Source organism: Eptesicus fuscus, chromosome 9 (assembly GCF_027574615.1).
Source record: "Eptesicus fuscus isolate TK198812 chromosome 9, DD_ASM_mEF_20220401, whole genome shotgun sequence".
Taxonomy (NCBI): Eukaryota; Metazoa; Chordata; class Mammalia; order Chiroptera; family Vespertilionidae; genus Eptesicus; species Eptesicus fuscus.
In genome coordinates, this window is record NC_072481.1 from 20,135,816 (window position 1) to 20,152,547 (window position 16,732).

At 49.0% G+C, this 16,732-nt stretch overlaps 1 protein-coding gene across 2 annotated transcripts; it reads left to right on the forward strand.

Annotated features, from left to right (window-relative positions):
* The first annotated feature begins 6,461 nt into the window (after positions 1-6,461).
* Positions 6,462-15,209, forward strand: LCK (LCK proto-oncogene, Src family tyrosine kinase). 2 transcript variants are annotated; one of them, XM_008157008.3, is made up of 12 exons: positions 6,462-6,566; positions 6,873-6,954; positions 7,149-7,239; positions 7,469-7,567; positions 7,701-7,804; positions 7,944-8,093; positions 8,339-8,491; positions 8,609-8,788; positions 10,894-10,970; positions 11,065-11,218; positions 11,296-11,427; positions 14,571-15,209. In XM_008157008.3, exons 1-12 carry the CDS (start codon positions 6,462-6,464, stop codon positions 14,771-14,773), a joined length of 1,530 nt encoding a protein of 509 aa, XP_008155230.1. In that variant the 3' UTR covers positions 14,774-15,209. The 2 variants fall into 2 exon arrangements, with proteins under 2 accessions (XP_008155230.1, XP_027989060.1); XM_028133259.2 differs by lacking the exon at positions 8,339-8,491.
* Positions 15,210-16,732: the final 1,523 nt, after the last annotated feature.

The window sequence follows — 16,732 nt, forward strand, 5'->3', positions numbered from 1 at the left end:
TGAATTTCTGAGTTGTGAGAAGAGAATGTCCTGTTTCATTTACCCCAGAATCTGCCCTCATTGCTGGTTCTGAAAGCCCTTGGGATTCCTTGGATTTTTTTCTTCTTTTTTCTTTCAGACAATGAGAAATTTCTATTAAGTTTTAATTTTTATTTTCTTTTTTACTGACTTCATTTATTAACCTGGTCATATAATTTTGGGTACTCAGCAATCTCTGTCAAGCAAAGACCAGAAGAATGGGACCCACATTTTATATAAATAGATGTATCTATATGAGATCTCACAATTACACAGGGACAGGCACAAACTATACATACCCCTATTTTTGCATATCTCCATCTGCATGCACTGACTCATACACACCCATGGCTATGCATACATTAGCAGGAATGCTCACTGAGTCATATGCCTCCATATGTACGCACTTGCACTCACAAATCAGGTAAATGTACACTCAGAAACATGCATTCTAGGTAGAGGGAGAATTGTCTTGGAGAGAAAAGACTTTGTTAACAGAACAATGATTACATTTTTAAAAATATGTTCTTATTGCCCTAGCTGGTTTGGTTCAGTGGATAGCGTGTCAGCCTGCGGACTGAAGGGTCCCAGGTTCGATTCTGGTCAAGGGCACATGCCAGGGTTGTAGGCTGGGGCATGCAGGAGGCAGCCGATCAATGATTCTCTCTCATCATGGATGTTTCTATCTTTCTCTCCCTCTCCCTTCCTCTCTGAAATCAATAAAAATATATTTAAAAAAATATGTTCTTATTGATTTTAGAGAGAGAAGAAGGGAGAGGGAGATAGAAATATTGATTGGCTGCCTCCTGCACTGAGCCACACCGGCTGAGCTACAATGATTACATTTTTGATGGAGAGTGGATCCAATTCTGTCACACCTGCCTCCCTGTTCATTTTTTCCGTGACCTCTCAGGATCCTCCACCCTCTTTAGACTTCTCAGGGAGTAAGGGTAGAGTACCTTGATAAAGGGGGTAGGGGCCTGATTTGAGTGTCATGTCTGCAAGAGTCGTGTACTATTGGGAAAATTACATAACTTCTCTGATCCCCTGGCTTCTTCGTCTTTAAGACGAGGCTGGTGAATATACATTAGGGCTTCTAAACTCTTCTCTCCCAAGGTCTCCTTTGCCCCTGTGTTACCTACTCCTCCCTCCCCCCACAAACACACCCTGTGGATCTTATGATTTGAAGTTTTTGCCATTAAACTATCTCCTTTAGGTACTACTTTTCTTGTTTTCTAGTTCAAATTTTAATCAGAGACTTAACTAAGTCTGCACTAAAGAAACAATAAAACAATTTGTCAAATTAAGAAACAAATAATAATACAACTTCCCTTTAGACTTTTAAAATATTGAAATAACCTGCAGGCCTTCAACATTATCCTGGGGCCTCCTAGGACCATGTCGCTCCCAGTGGCTCTAGACTGGGAGCCACTGACACTGACAGGTCCTAGGGGTTTCTGATCGAGGCCAGGCCCTACATTGTAGAGAGCAGGATCTGCTACCTGCGGCTGGAGCCCAAAACAAGCCAGGGAGGAAATACTGAGGGGTCAGATACTGGCAGAGTTACAGAGTTCCCTTCCGCTTAATTTAACACAACTTGACTTTTTCCCCTCATGGCCCAGTCTTTAGGGATGTCAGGTCCTCTCTGATAGGCCCGGAGTCAGTCCAGGATCAGGTCCTGCCTGCATGATCTCCTGGACTCTTGCCCAAAGCCTTGAGGCTCCTTTTCCCTCCCCAGGACCCCAGCCTGGACTAGGTACCAGCTTCCAGGCCTATGATTCCTTCTGCCCTTCTTCTGGCCTCTCCTCGCTGCTGCATCCCAGTTCATCCCCGCTTTTCATAACCCCAGACTTTTCTCATCTTTCTCTTACCCTTTCCCAGGGCCTCCAAGAATGTCAGGCCTGGGAGGGACCTTACTGATCTCAGTCCACACGCCATCTGACGTTGGTGTTCTCAACTACATTATAACCAGCCTGTGGTTTTCTAAGGCCTGTTTGAGTAGCACAAACAACAGGATGCTCACGACCTTACTAGATAGCTCAGCTTATTTTAGGCTGGCTCCAGTTGTCACCAGTCCTTTCCTGAAGGCTTTTGCTACTAACCAGTTCCTGGTCAGAATACAAATAGCAGTCAAAAAGTCATCTGCGCCGAAGCCGGTTTGGCTCAGTGGATAGAGCATCGGCCTGCGGACTGAAGGGTCCCGGGTTCGATTCCGGTCAAGGGCATGTGCCTTGGTTGCGGGCACATCCCCAGTGGGGGTTGTGCAGGAGGCAGCTGATCGGTGTTTCTCTATCATCGATGTTTCTGACTCTCTGTCCCTCTCCCTTCCTCTCTGTAAAGAATCAATAAAAAATATATTAAAAAAAAAAGCCATCTGCATGATGACAGGAGAAGATTTGACTTTGGGTGGTGGGCACACGGTGCAATACACAGATCACGTAACATAGGAACCTACACCTGAAACCTATATGCTCATGTTGACTACCCCAATAAATTTTAATTTTAAAACAAAGGCATTTGCAGCCACAGATGGGTGGACTGTGGCTAGCGATTTCTCAAATGTCTACCCCCCACCCTCCTCCAAGACTCCTAACAGTAGGGGGAAGAATTAATGTGTCCCCTTTTCCTTGATTTGGCTTAAAATTCCACGTATATTTTGCGTTTTCCTCTATAATAGATCTGGGTTTGTTTAACTATATGAAGAAGGTCAAGGAAGATGCTCTGGGAAGATGCACACCAGTGACTCTGGTACCCATGAGAGCTTATGAGTGTCTCAGTTTAAAAAACAGGAGCTTGGCACATATGCAATACTTTCAACAATAAGGAATTATTAAAAACAAAAAGAAACAGAAACAGAAGCTTGCCCAGCCGGGTGGCTCAGTGGTTGAGCGTCAACCAATGAACCAGGAAGTCATGGTTTGATTCCCGGTCAGGTCACATGTTCAGGTTGCAGGCTCAATCCCCAGTAGGGGGTGTGCAGGAAGCAGCCAATTGATGTTTCTCTCTTACATGGATCTCTCTCTCTCTCTCTCTCTCTCTCTCTCTCTCTCTCTCGCTCTTTCGCGTGTGCGCGCTCTTTCTCTCGCTCTCCCTTTCTCTCTTCCTCCCTCTAAAATAAATTTTTCAAAATCGAGGTATAATTGACATATGTCCTTAATTCTTGCTAACTCAACCCTCCTTCCACTTGGGCCCAGCATGGGTTAGCAACTCTAGCTTTGTTCTGCTAGGTAAGTTGTGTGAATTTAAGCAGGCCTCTCTGGGCCTTGGTTTGTTCACCTAAAATCAGAGATTAGATTTGGTGGCTGCTAAGACCTTTACAGGTGGAAGAATCTGCGCATTAAAACAATTTTTTAAAATTGTTTAATCACAGTTGACATTCAATACTATATTAGTTTTAGGTGTACAACATAGTGGTTAGACATTTATATAACTTACAAAGTGAGCCCCTAATAAGTGTAGTATCCACCTGGCACCATACATAGTTGCTACAATATTATTGACTACATTCCCTATGCTGTACTTACAACCCAGTAACTGGTTCATAGGTCGACACTCAACACTGAACCACACCGGCCAGGCTGCACTTCTTAATTCCTTCACCTTTTTCACCCAGCCCCTCCACCCTCCTCCTATCTGGAGACTACCAGTTCTCTGTATTTATGAGTTTGTTTCTATTTTATTTATTCTGTTCATTAGATTCCACATGTAAGTGAAATCATTTGTTATTTGTCTTTCTAAAGCTGACTTATTTTACTTACCATAATATCCTCCAAGTTCATCCATGTTGCTGCAAATGGTAAGAGCTCATTATTTTTTATAGCAGAGTAATATTCTGTTGTATATTCATATGTACCACATCTTCTTTATCGGATTGTCTATTGATGGACACTTTGGTTGCTTCCAAATTGTAGCTATTGTATATGAAATGTCCTTCCTTGTCTCTTGCTATAGCTTTTGTTTTAAACTCTATTTTGTCTGCCTGGCCGGTGTTGTTCGGTGCTTGAGCGTCGATCTATGAACCAGGAGGTCATGCTTCGATTCCCAGTCAGGGCACATGACAGGGTTGCAGGCTCCGTCCCCACCGTGGAGCATGCAGAAGGCAGCTGATCAATCTCTCTCATCATTGATGTTTCTATCTCTCTCTCTCTCCCTTCCTCTGTGAAATCAATAAAAATATATTTTAAAAAATAAAATTTAAAAAATCAATAAAAACATATCCTCAAGAGAGGATTTTTTAAAAGTCAATTTTGTCTGATATAAATATTACTACCCCAGCTTTTTTTAATTTCCATTTGCATGAGATATATTTTTCCATCCCATTACTTTCAGTCTGCATGTGTCTTTTGATCTGAAATAGGTTCCTCGTTGGCAGCATAGGTATGGGTCTTGTTTTCTCATCCATTCAGCCACCCTATGTCTGTTGATTAGATTTAATTCACTTATATTTAAGCTAATTATTGATAGGTATGTAGTTACCATCATTTTATTATTCATATTTCTTCTTCTCCTTCTTCTCCTCCTTCTCCTCCTCCTCCTCCTCCTCTTCTTCTTCTCCTCCTTCTCCTCCTCCTTCTTCTTCTTTTTCTTTCTTCTCCTTCTTTCTTCTTCTTCTTCTTTTGGAAGTCCCTTTAACATTTCTTGTATTAGTGGTTTTGTGGTGGTGAACTTTTTAGCTTTTTCTCATCTGGGAGAGAATCTGTGCATTAACCCTTCATATACCAGTCAATTTTATTTATTTGTTTGTGCGTGAGAGAGAGATTGTTCTGTTTATTTATGTATTCATTGGTTGTTTCTTGTATGTGCCCTGACTGAGGATTGAACCCATACCTTTGTGTATCAGGACAATGCTCTAATCCAGTGGTTGGCAAACTGCGGCTTGCGAGCCACATGCAGCTCGAGAGCCTCGGTTTGCCGCTCTGTTGACTAATGAGTTTGCCGACCACTGACCTAGATTCTCGATTCCAATAATTACAGGCTGTTGTTGTTCCTTGTGATTAAGCCCCTACCCCAGTGGTCGGCAAACTCATTAGTCAACAGAGCGGCAAACTGCGGCTCATGAACCGAATGTGGCTTGAGAGCCACAGTTTGCTGACCACTGCTCTAATCAATTGAACTCCCTGGCCTGGGCCCTAGTTGACATTTATAAATGACAACTAGTTCTGGATGCTGGGGCAGTCAAGCAAATAAAGCACAGGTTCTGTTCTCCAGGCATTCCCCCATCTCATCAACGGGTGGAAGAGGCCATGGGGTTGATACATAAGTCCGTGTGGTTTTGGCACTCAGTGCCTAAGTTGATGATTGTGGCCTGAGTAGACCTGTAGAAGCAAAGAGCATTGGGAAGGCTTCACAGAGTAGATAATATGTGAGCTGAGCCTTGAAAGCTGAGTTCAATAGATGGACGAAAAGAGAGCATCCCGAGGCAGGAGAAGCACGTGTGCAATGGCATTGGAGTAAGAAAATAGTGTGGGGTGTTTAGGAGGGACAAGTGTAGCTCAAAACACAGACTGTGTGAGTGTGTAGGCGGGGATGCTTGTGTGTGTGTGTGTGTGTGTGTGTGTGTGTAAGAATAGACTGAGGAAGTGGATTTGATCTTGATATTAAAGGGTCTTGAGCACATGGTAAATTTAACTTTATCTGAGGACTAGTGCTTTCCAAGCAGTTCTGAGGAGCAGCCCCGGGAAAGAGGTGTCTTGGGGACTCCCAGGGGCTTCAGAGAGAGGCCCCACTGGGCTTCAGGCACAACAGCTCCACTTTTGCTTTATCTATGGGGTTCTGCTTGATTTCATCTGACAAAAAGTTTCCACTGCTAAAGCAAGCAAACAAATAAAAAGAAAAGTTACAGCCAATAGGGCCACTGAAGGATTTTCTGCTGGGGAGAAGCAGAAGGAACCCTCTGACGGAGACTTGTGTGGGAGGGGAAGGGGGCAGAGGCCCGATGGCTGACTTTGGGGAGCAGGAGTCTTTCATTTAGCCTTCTGGGCGGGAGAGGGGAATTGTATTAGGAGGTGGGGCGCACCCACCTCTAAGGTATGGGCGGATCAAAACTTAGGTCTCTCCCAGGGTTTGGAAGAAATGTGTGATCTCAGTGGGTAGTCCCCCAACATGGGGGATGGGCAGAGAGAGAGAGAGGTTGGGGGAGAGGCAGGAAGCAGCTAGACTAACAAAGGTGCCTGCGTCGGTTTGCCCATCCCAGGTGGGGGGGCGGGGCCTAGGACTGGGGAGTGTGTGACTTTACTTGTGGCATGGGGGCTCCGAGGGCGCATCAGTTAGTAGCTAGGTCCCCATTTCAGCTTTTCTATGGCTGGTGAATGGGGGTCTGGGGAGGAGGGCTAACAATCTCAGGTACTTCTGGAAGTTTTCAGGGCTAGGCCCCAGTAAGTCGGATGTTGGGCGAGCAGATGTTGGGGGAACGCCGTAAGCTCCTCTCCATTCCCCCAGGGACCATGGGCTGTGGCTGCAGCTCAAACCCTGAAGATGACTGGATGGAAAACATCGATGTATGTGAGAACTGCCATTACCCCATAGTCCCACTGGATGGCAAGGCCACGGTAAGAGGCAAGACATGGGGCTTGGTGAGGGAGCCGGGTGGAGTGCACAACTCAGAAGAACGAAACGGGCCGCCACTAAAGGTCCTTGGAATAACAGAGCGGCTCTCTCCTCTGCAATACAGAGAGGAAAAGAGGCTCAGAGAAGGGAAGGGACTCTCCTAAGGCCACACAGCAAGCAGTTGGCAAATTCAGGGAGAGGAAGACCCAGCTAGGCTGGAGAAGTGAAGATCAGGGCGGTGGGGAGGGGAGCCGGGATCTGACCCAGCCTCCTGCTCTCCGACCTTACTCTCATCCCCTACCCCACAGCTGCCCATCCGGAATGGCTCTGAGGTGCGGGATCCACTGGTCACCTACCAGGACACCAACCCCCCAGCTTCTCCACTGCAAGGTGACCTCAGCCAGCAGGCCCTGGAAGATAAGGCCTGCGGATCTTTGGCTGTTGGCCTCCATCTCCTCCCCATCTCCCCTCTCTTCTGCCCTACTTCTCTTGCCCCAGTCTTGTGCTCTGCCCTGTCACTTCTGAACTCCATGTTCCCAGCCCATTCCAGACTGGTTCTCCCTGACGCCCCCTGGTCTTTACAGACAACCTGGTCATCGCCCTGCACAGCTATGAGCCCTCTCACGATGGGGACCTGGGATTCGAAAAGGGTGAACAGCTTCGTGTCCTGGAGCAGTGAGTGTCCCCTCTATGCGGTGGTGAGGGAGTGAAGGAGCGGAGACCCCGGGTTCCGCAGCCCTTCTGCAGGGCCTGACTGGCTTGCAGCAGGCGCCCTTGAGACAAAATGAGAGGCTGGGGCGTGCTGAGCTGGAGGGTGGGGTGGCATTCACAGCTGGGGCTCTGGAGGGAGGGTTTCCAGCCGAGCCCAGGCTGAGCAAGCCACGCTGACCACCGATGTTCTCAGGAACGGCGAGTGGTGGAAGGCGCAGTCTCTGACCACCGGCCAGGAAGGTTTCATCCCCTTCAACTTCGTGGCCAAAGCGAACAGCCTGGAGCCCGAACCGTGAGTGGGGACTCGTCTTGGGGATGGGTAGGAGCAAGCGGACCTAGGGCCCCCGGAGCAGAGGAGGGCCGCTAGCGGGGTGCTGGAGGAAGAGCCTGCCAACACACGACGGCTTCCGCTCTGCCCTGCGCAGCTGGTTCTTCAAAAACCTGAGTCGCAAGGATGCCGAACGGCAGCTCCTGGCTCCCGGGAACACGCACGGCTCCTTCCTGATCCGGGAGAGCGAGAGCACCGCGGGTGAGCGGCTGGGCGGGGCCGCGGTGGGCGGGGCCGGGCGGGGCTGGCCGGGCCTGCGGGCAGGGGCGCGGTGGCGAAGGGGCGCCCGCCCAGGTCCCCCCTCCCCCCCTGACGTTCGCTTACCTATTCTCTTATTCAGGATCCTTTTCCCTGTCCGTTCGGGACTTCGACCAGAACCAAGGAGAGGTGGTGAAACATTACAAGATCCGTAACCTGGACAAAGGCGGCTTCTACATCTCCCCCCGCATCACCTTTCCCGGCCTGCAGGAGCTGGTCCGCCATTACACCAGTGAGCGCAGCACTACCCCTCCGACGTGGGCCTGAGCTCCCTCACCAGCGTCCCGGCAGCCTGCCTCCCCCACGTCCCTCTCGGGGATACGCTCCGCCCATCACTAAGCAGCTCTTCCATTCCCGGCCGGGGTGGTCGGGGTGCGGGGCCATGACCTGCAGCCGCAGGGGTCCACACCTCCCCCGCCAGGCCATTTCCCTAGACGGGGCTTGGTGACGTCCCTACTCCCTCCCTTGTCCTCGCAGATGCTCCGGACGGGCTATGCACGCGGTTGAGCCGCCCCTGCCAGACCCAGAAGCCGCAGAAGCCGTGGTGGGAGGACGAGTGGGAGGTTCCCAGGGAGACGCTGAAGCTGGTGGAGCGGCTGGGGGCTGGCCAGTTCGGGGAGGTGTGGATGGGTAAGTGAGGCCTCCTGGACGGCGGGGAAGGGGGGGCGCGAAGAGAGGCAGGCGTCCGCGGAGGTCCGAGAGTCCCCCTGCAGTCTGGTGACTTCCTCCAACGCCTCCCCACCCCAGGGTACTACAACGGGCACACGAAGGTGGCGGTGAAGAGCCTGAAGCAGGGCAGCATGTCCCCCGACGCCTTCCTGGCCGAGGCCAACCTCATGAAGCAGCTGCAACATCAGCGGCTGGTCCGGCTCTACGCGGTGGTCACCCAGGAGCCCATCTACATCATCACGGAATACATGGAGAACGGTGCGCGCCGCCGTCCGCTCTGCTCTCGCTGGCGGGTGGAGGAGATGTGCCTTTTCTCCTGGCACAGCACTGACGTTGCTAGAGTTTTCCTGGGCCCCTAAAGTCTCACCTCCAGGGGCGAGAAGAGAGTGTGTCCTCCTGGGGCCTGTCTGGGAGCCCAGCCTAAGGTGGCAGGCTCTAGAAGAGCATCCTGCCCACATCTTCCCTGACCTGCAAGTCCCGTTGGCCTTCAAAGCTCTGCCTTGATCTAAAGATGCTTGTTTTCAGGAAATGAGTGGGTCCCTAGTCCCATTTCTTTCCCTTCTGCCCCTGAGTGTTGGGAGGCCAGATCTGCCCCAAAGCCCTCTTTTTCAGTTCTGGGTGATCCCCTCCCCCTTCCTTGGTCTGTTACCGCACAGAGTAAGAGCCCCCCCGGCGGTAAATAGGAATGTCCAGGCCTAGATTTGCTACAGATTTGCTGTGTGACACAGGCCAAGTTCCTGGCCTGCATCTGGTGCTCCGTTTCCCTAAGTAAAACAGCAGAAATCTAAACGGTTCACCCAGAAATAACACAGAGAAATTATTAAGGTCTCTAGAGCCTGACTGCTCGGGTTAGAATTCTGGTTTCACAATTCTGTGGCCTTGAGCTAACGACTTCACTTCTCTCTGCCCTGGTGTCCTCGTCTGTAAAATGGTGATTGTAACGCAATAGTCACTTTCTCGTAGGTCTTTATGGAGAGAGAGTTAAAGCATATAGAGCAGTTACAACAGTGCCTGCCATATGTTAACTGCTCAATCAGTTTGTTGTTACCTGGCTCTGATTCTTTGGGAGTATGAGATCTCTCCCTCTTTCAGGAAGGGAGAAAAGCTGTTCCTTGGCTAATGGGTTCTGGAAATGGCAAATAGATTTTATTATATAAGCCGACTTTAGTTGGTAGTTGCTTGGAGTTCTGTGTTGAGAAGGATTCTGAGGCTCATTGGAAGTGAGTGCTAGGATTGATTAGCAACATCTGCCACGGACACAATGGAGGAATGGCAGTCTATGTCACATATTTGCCGTGCCTGGGTGAGGCCTTTATCTTTGGTGACTACTTCAGGGTTCATAGTGGGGACACACAGGTTGCTATCATCTTCACACAGGGCTTTAATCTCTTAAGAAGGGACAGCAGTTACTAGCTCCAGTCCAGCAACTCCCAACCTGTCAGGCCTCCATGCATCTCTTTCCACACTCCTTTTTTTAAAAAAAATATTTTTTTTTATTGATTTTTTTTACAGAGAGGAAGGGAGAGGGATAGAGAGTTAGAAATATCAATGAGAGAGAAACATCGATTAGCTGCCTCCTGCACACCCCCTACTGGGGATGTGCCTGTAACCAAGGTACATGCCCTTGACCGGAATCGAACCTGGGACCCTTCAGTCTGCAGGCCGAGGCTCTATCCACTGAGCCAAACGGGTTAGGGTTCCACACTCCTTTTAATGCATGCAGCACACATTTATTGCTGCTTACTTTGGGCTGGGCACTGGGAACATGGATGGACAAAGCAAGGTGCCTGCTGTCTCATTTTAGTTATGCGCACCAGGAAAACCAGAGTTTGTGCTAGGAAAGTTCCAGCATGCCCCAGAGAATGTAGATGGTGATTTAATTTATTATGTCTAGTAGGACCTAGAAAAGCTTCCTAGCGGAATAGTCTAGCTGGGCCACGAAAGAAAAGTAAGGCAGAGATGGGACAAAGAGACTTTGGGGTGAGAACGCAATGGTCTATGTGAAAAATGTTGAAATTGTCTAGGGTGGGTGGAACAAGAGTAGCAGGAGTGGGGGAAGAGAAGAAACTACAAAGTGGACCATACAGAGCTTTGGATGCTGGCTGAGGAGTTTGAGCTCTTACCCCATGGGTGACAAAAAGCCTACCCTTTGAGCATGCCCCATCCTAGTCCCCTGGAAAAGACCTTCACATGTCCCAAAGCTCCTCACTCTGAACACACACTCCTCCATTTTCTGCCCTTCCTCTTCCTTTCCACATATAAGACACTGCTTCTAGACACCCCCTACACACAGTTAGGGGGAGAAGGGTCGGGAGCTCTCTCCTCTGGCAACTTGGGTCAGCAACTCTTGCTTCTGCCCACAGGGAGCCTGGTGGATTTTCTCAAGACCCCTGCAGGCATCAAGCTGACCATCAACAAACTCTTGGATATGGCAGCCCAAGTAAGGAGACTTGGGAGGGCTGGGTGTGGGCACAGGCCAGCAGGGTAAGGATGTCTGGCCCACCACTGCTGACCAATCCATACCTGACCTGCAGATTGCAGAGGGCATGGCATTTATTGAAGAGCGCAATTATATCCACCGTGACCTGAGGGCCGCCAACATCCTGGTGTCTGACACCCTGAGCTGCAAGATCGCAGACTTTGGCCTAGCACGCCTCATTGAGGACAACGAGTACACAGCCAGGGAGGGTAGGTGTGGGATATAAGGGAAGTCTGGGACCTACAGGCCAAGCAGACCCAGGTGACCTCACTCTGCCTCCCCACAGGGGCCAAGTTTCCCATTAAGTGGACAGCGCCAGAAGCCATTAACTATGGGACCTTCACCATCAAGTCGGACGTGTGGTCTTTCGGGATCCTGCTGACGGAGATTGTTACCCATGGCCGCATCCCTTACCCAGGTCAGGACCAAAGGCAGGAACTAAAAAGGGTGATGAGGCAGGGCAGTAAAATCCATGTCTTTCCAATCACTTCTTCCCAGGCTCAGAATCTGAAAACTTTCTAGTTGCTTCTCCTCCATCTTCTCAGAGATGTGACTCCGATATCACCAGGGAGGTACCAATCAACCATGGCTGACTTTTATCTCTGTCTCTGGATCTCTCTCTCTCTCCCTTCGATAATCCCAGCTCTTCTTTTTAGTTCCAACACAGGCAGCCTCGTATGGGTGAAAAGGTTCTGGCCTGGGAGACAAGAAGCCTGCCTTTCATTATCAGACATACCGTGATATTAACTTTCTGTTTGGTCAGATGATTCCTGCTTTTCCCATATGTAAAGTGTAAGGTTAGACTATTACCTGGCCCTCCCCTAGCTGGTTTGGCTCAGTGGATAGAGCATTGGCCTGTGGACTAAAGGGTCCTGGGTTCGATTCTGGTCAAGGGCAAATGCCTGGATTGTAGGCTGGATCCCTAGTAGGGGGCATATGCCGCAGGACACAGCCAATCAGTGATTCTCTCACATCATTGATGTTTCTCTCTCTCTCTCTCTCTCTCTCTCTCTCTCTCTCTCTCTCTCTCTCTTCCTCTCCCTTCCTCTCTGAAATCAATAATAATAATTTAAAAAAATATATCTTCTCGAGAGAAAATGATGCCAAAATTGTTTAGAAGTCTGGAAAAAATCACACACACACAAAAAGAATATTACCTGGCCCATTTAAGCACTCAAGAGTGTTAGGTTTTGTTATTAATAATCACTTTGGGCAAGTGACTTTGGGCAAGTGACCTCACCTCTCTGAGCCTGTTTCCTGATATGAAAAACAAGATTATCTGTGAAAGAGCTTGACTCATTATAGGTGTTCACTAAACACTGACTTCCCTTCCCTCTGAAGCTTTCTTCTCCTTCTCTCTAAAGAGTGAGAGAGCCGAAACCGGTTTGGCTCAGTGGATAGAGCGTCGGCCTGTGGACTCAAGGGTCCCAGGTTCGATTCTGGTCAAGGGCATGTACCTTGGTTGCGGGCACATCCCCAGTAGGGGGTGTGCAAGAGGCAGCTGATCGATGTTTCTCTCTCATCGATGTTTCTAACTCTCTATCCCTCTCTCTTCCTCTCTGTAAAAAATCAATAAAATATATTAAAAAAAAAAAAAAAGAGTGAGAGAGAGATGTAAACAACTAAGTCTCTCCCACCCCTCCCTTTACCTCCTGGACAAAGTCCTTTACCCCTGAATTCAGCCAAGACAGCGATGGAATCTTTTAAAAGGAACTTGCTAGGAAACTGGGGAAAGGAAATGGAACACAAAGACAGGGCACGGAGGTCATGGAGCACAGTGGCCAGATTTTAGAAGCTTCCCCCATCCCGAGAGCAGTGTGCACAGGACTTTGCTCCCAGGAAGGTTAAAGGCACCTTAGAATCGGAGGGCTTTTCCTGCCCTGGACTTGCCCCATCACAGAACCGAGGGAGAGTGCTGGGGCTGGAAGCCCACTCTGGTCATCGTGCTAAGGACCCTCACTGCTCCTCCACTGTGCCACAGAGGTGAATCCATAGGCAATGCCTCTGTTACAACTGAAAAGACATTGTAAGCATGGTGGTAAATGGCAACGTGGCTTCAGGGCCAGGGAGACAATGGGGAGTAATGGGGACCTGGGTGAACTTGCACCTGCTCTAGCAGACAGTTGCCTTTAAGACCTGAGGGTCCAGCCCTGGCTGGCATGGCTCAGTGGTTAGAGTGTCAGCCTGTGCTCCGGAGGGTCTTAGGTTCGATTCCCTGTCAAGGGCACGTACCTTGGTTGTGGGTTTGCTCCCCACCCTGGGTCAGGGTGCATGTGGGAGGCAACCAGTCACTGTGTCTCTCTCACATCCATGTTTTTTTCTCTCTCTCCCCCCTCCTTCCTCCCTTCTACTCTCTCTGAAAAGCAATGGAAAAAGTGTCCTCAGGGGAGGATTAACAAAAAGGAAACACAAAAACAAAAGGCATGGGGGCCCAAAAAATATTTTGTTTTTTTTTTCAAGAGAAGCCCAAACTTGCAGCTTTAGAAAAAATGTGCCCATTTTCAAACATTGGTGATTGATTCAAATTATTTAAAAACACTACAGAAGCCAAACCAAAGTATGTCTAGAGGTTATATTTAGGCTGGATTTAGCCTATGGGCTTGCAGCCTTGACTCTAGCCTTGGGTGTTTAGTTCCATGGCCTATGTCCTCCAATGTGCTAATTTTGAAATGTGAGGGACCCATAGCTGGAGGCCTCCTAGGGGCAAGGCCTGGGCAAGAGGGTATCTATTGAGCACGGTCCATTCCCAAGTTTTGCAGGACCATAAGGGTTTAGTCTTTGGGAACTGCCTGTCACAGTCTCCTCCCAGAAGACTGAAGGAGAAATAAGAGGCCACATGGGAAATTTAGACACAGGCAGCTGTTTCTGCCATGATCATGCAGTTCTCTGGATCCAGTCCTCTCAGGGTCCACATGCTAAGAGCTTACCAGGTGGGACAGGACCAGTACGAAGGCAGGGAACTGGCCCCCAAATTATTTCCTCTGGGTCATGGAGGGACCTGGTAGACCTCTGCCCATGCAGAACTCTGCTTTGCTGGCGCCCAGAGTCCATCTGGCTTCCTAATGTAGCCTCTCATGTGCCTGGTCCCAAAGCTAGGGAAGCCTCACCACTGTCGTGGCTGTGGGCTCCCATCCTGCCCTGGGCCTTGACCACCACGTCTTCCCTCCAAACAATCATCATCACAAGTGTGATTTAGGCAGTATCTCCTTTCCAGGCACGACATGCTTTGTATGCACTATCTCATTCAAGCCTCACAATAACGCTGAGGTAGGAGTTACTATTTGTTCTGTTTTCCAAATGAGGACACTGAGGCTCAAAATATTGAGGTGGCTCCCAAGGCAGCCGACAGTGTGTGTTATTGAGTGTCTAAGCCATAGCTGACATGCCAAGGGGCACAACTGACATTTAGCAGGTACTTATGGTAAGGCCTTACCATTGATGAAGACCAAGATCCTTTCGGATTGGTGCTCACACCATAACAGTTAAATAATCTGAACATTGCCCCTGCCTGTGGGCTTCCAAAGTGGAGCCTTGATGTCTTCTCTCCCATCAACCCCCCAGGGATGACCAACCCTGAGGTGATTCAGAACCTGGAGCGAGGTTACCGCATGGTGCGACCTGACAACTGTCCAGAGGAGCTGTACCACCTCATGATGCTGTGCTGGAAGGAGCGCCCGGAGGACCGGCCTACCTTTGACTACCTGCGCAGCGTGCTGGACGACTTCTTCACGGCCACGGAGGGCCAGTACCAGCCCCAGCCCTGAGAGCCCTAGCTGGGGCCTGGAGCCCTGCCCTCATCTAGCCAACCTGTCTGGGAGAAGCAGTTCTTGTGCCATACCCAGGGCCGATGCACATATGGACTCTGCATGTGAATCCTGCCCACGTGTGACACGTATACTTCTCCTGTGTTATACACCGGTTCTTTAGTTGTGTGGGCTCTGCACATGTGTCTTGTACATGTGCAGCCTGTGCATATGTCTTGGACACCTGTCCAGGCTCTCCCTTTCTGGGCCTCTCATTTCCTGAGACCACCTGAGAAAGGAGAGAGGCCTGTGATTGACACCAGCTTCTGCTCTCCCCCTTTTCCTTTCCCCTGGTCATCAAGAAGCTCCTTGAGGGGAACCTTATGTAATACCTCCATGCCCCCCTCTTTGGTGACTGGCACACATCAGGAGCTCAATAAATGTTTGTTGATGAAGATTGTGCATCTCTCCGCTCCCCTCTCTCCTTTCTTCTTCCTTGGGAGGGAAGAGTGGGGGGTTCAGAAGTTGATAACCACGAATTGGGATGAAAGATGGAATGAGGGGATGTCTGAACTTTTTCCAGCTTTGCTGATGCTGGGGATGAAGAGGTGGTCCCTATGCTTTCCTGTCTGGGCTCTTTGAATCCCTTTAAACCACTGACTCAAAGGATTTAGGGCAATCCCTACCCTAGGGAGTGGGTGTGTCCCAGGACTCTCCCCCTCCCATTATATAAGGGCAATAGCATTTTTTACAGCCATTGATTCAGGGCTATATTTGGCCTCAAATATGTTTTGATTCACCTTCAAGTTGTTTTAAAATTGAGCTAATGCCCTAGCCGGTTTGGCTCAGTGAATAGAATGTCGGCCTGCAGACTGAAAGGTCCCAGGTTCGATTCCGGTCAAGGACATATGCCCAGGCTTCGGGCTTGATCCCAAGTAGGGGCATGCAGGAGGCAGCCGACCCATGATTCTCTCTCATCATGGATGTTTCTGTCTCTCTTTCCCTCTCCCTTCCTCTCTGAAATCAATAAAAACATTTTTAAAAAATATTGAGCTAAGTTGCTCATTTAACAAATATTTATTGAACATCTACTGTGTACCAGGCACAGATCTGGGCTCATAGGATATACAATAGATAAAATAAAGTCTCGCCCAGCTGGTGTGGCTCAGTGGTTGAGCATCCACCTATGATCCAGGAGGTCACGGTTTGATTCCTGGTTCTGGGCACATGCCCTGGTTGCGCACAATGATTCTCTCTTATTGTTGATGTTTCTGTCTCTCTCTCCTCTCTCCCTTCCTTTCTGAAATCAATAAAAAAATATTTTTTAAAAAGTCTCCGCCTTTATGGAGCTTACATTCTAGTAAGGGAAGACAGATAATAAACATCACAAAGTAAATGATATATGCTACAAGGTGATGAGTGCTGAGGGGATAATAGAGCAGGATAAGGGGATTTATGTTTGGGGAGCTTGGCATTTTTAAAGAGGGTGGTCTGGGAAGGCCTCATTGAAAAGGTGAGCAAAGATTTGAAGGAGGTGAGTGAGTGAGCCTTGTGGGGGAGGAGCTGGTTGGTAGAGGGAACAGCCTGAGGCAGAAGCTTGCCTGGATAGGTCCTCTGGGCCCCGTGGCCTTTTCAGGACCCATTTTGAGGAGTCTTTAAAGAGATTTGTGACGTGATGTGACATTTTATTAATTATTTTTAAAAATATATATATATCAGAGAGGAAAGGAGAGGAGGAGAGAGAGAGAGAGAGAGAAACATCAAGGATGAGAATCACCGGTTGACCAGTTGTTGAGACTCAACCACTGTAAATGACACCCCCATTTACCCTTTCTAGCCTGCAGGATGTTTTCCCATTACTTTTTAGAGAGAGTGGAAGGGAAGGGGAGAGACAGAAAAAGAAATACTGATGTGAGAGAGACACATTGATTGGTTGCCTTCAGCATACTAGTACGCTCCACTGTGACTTTTTAAATTTTA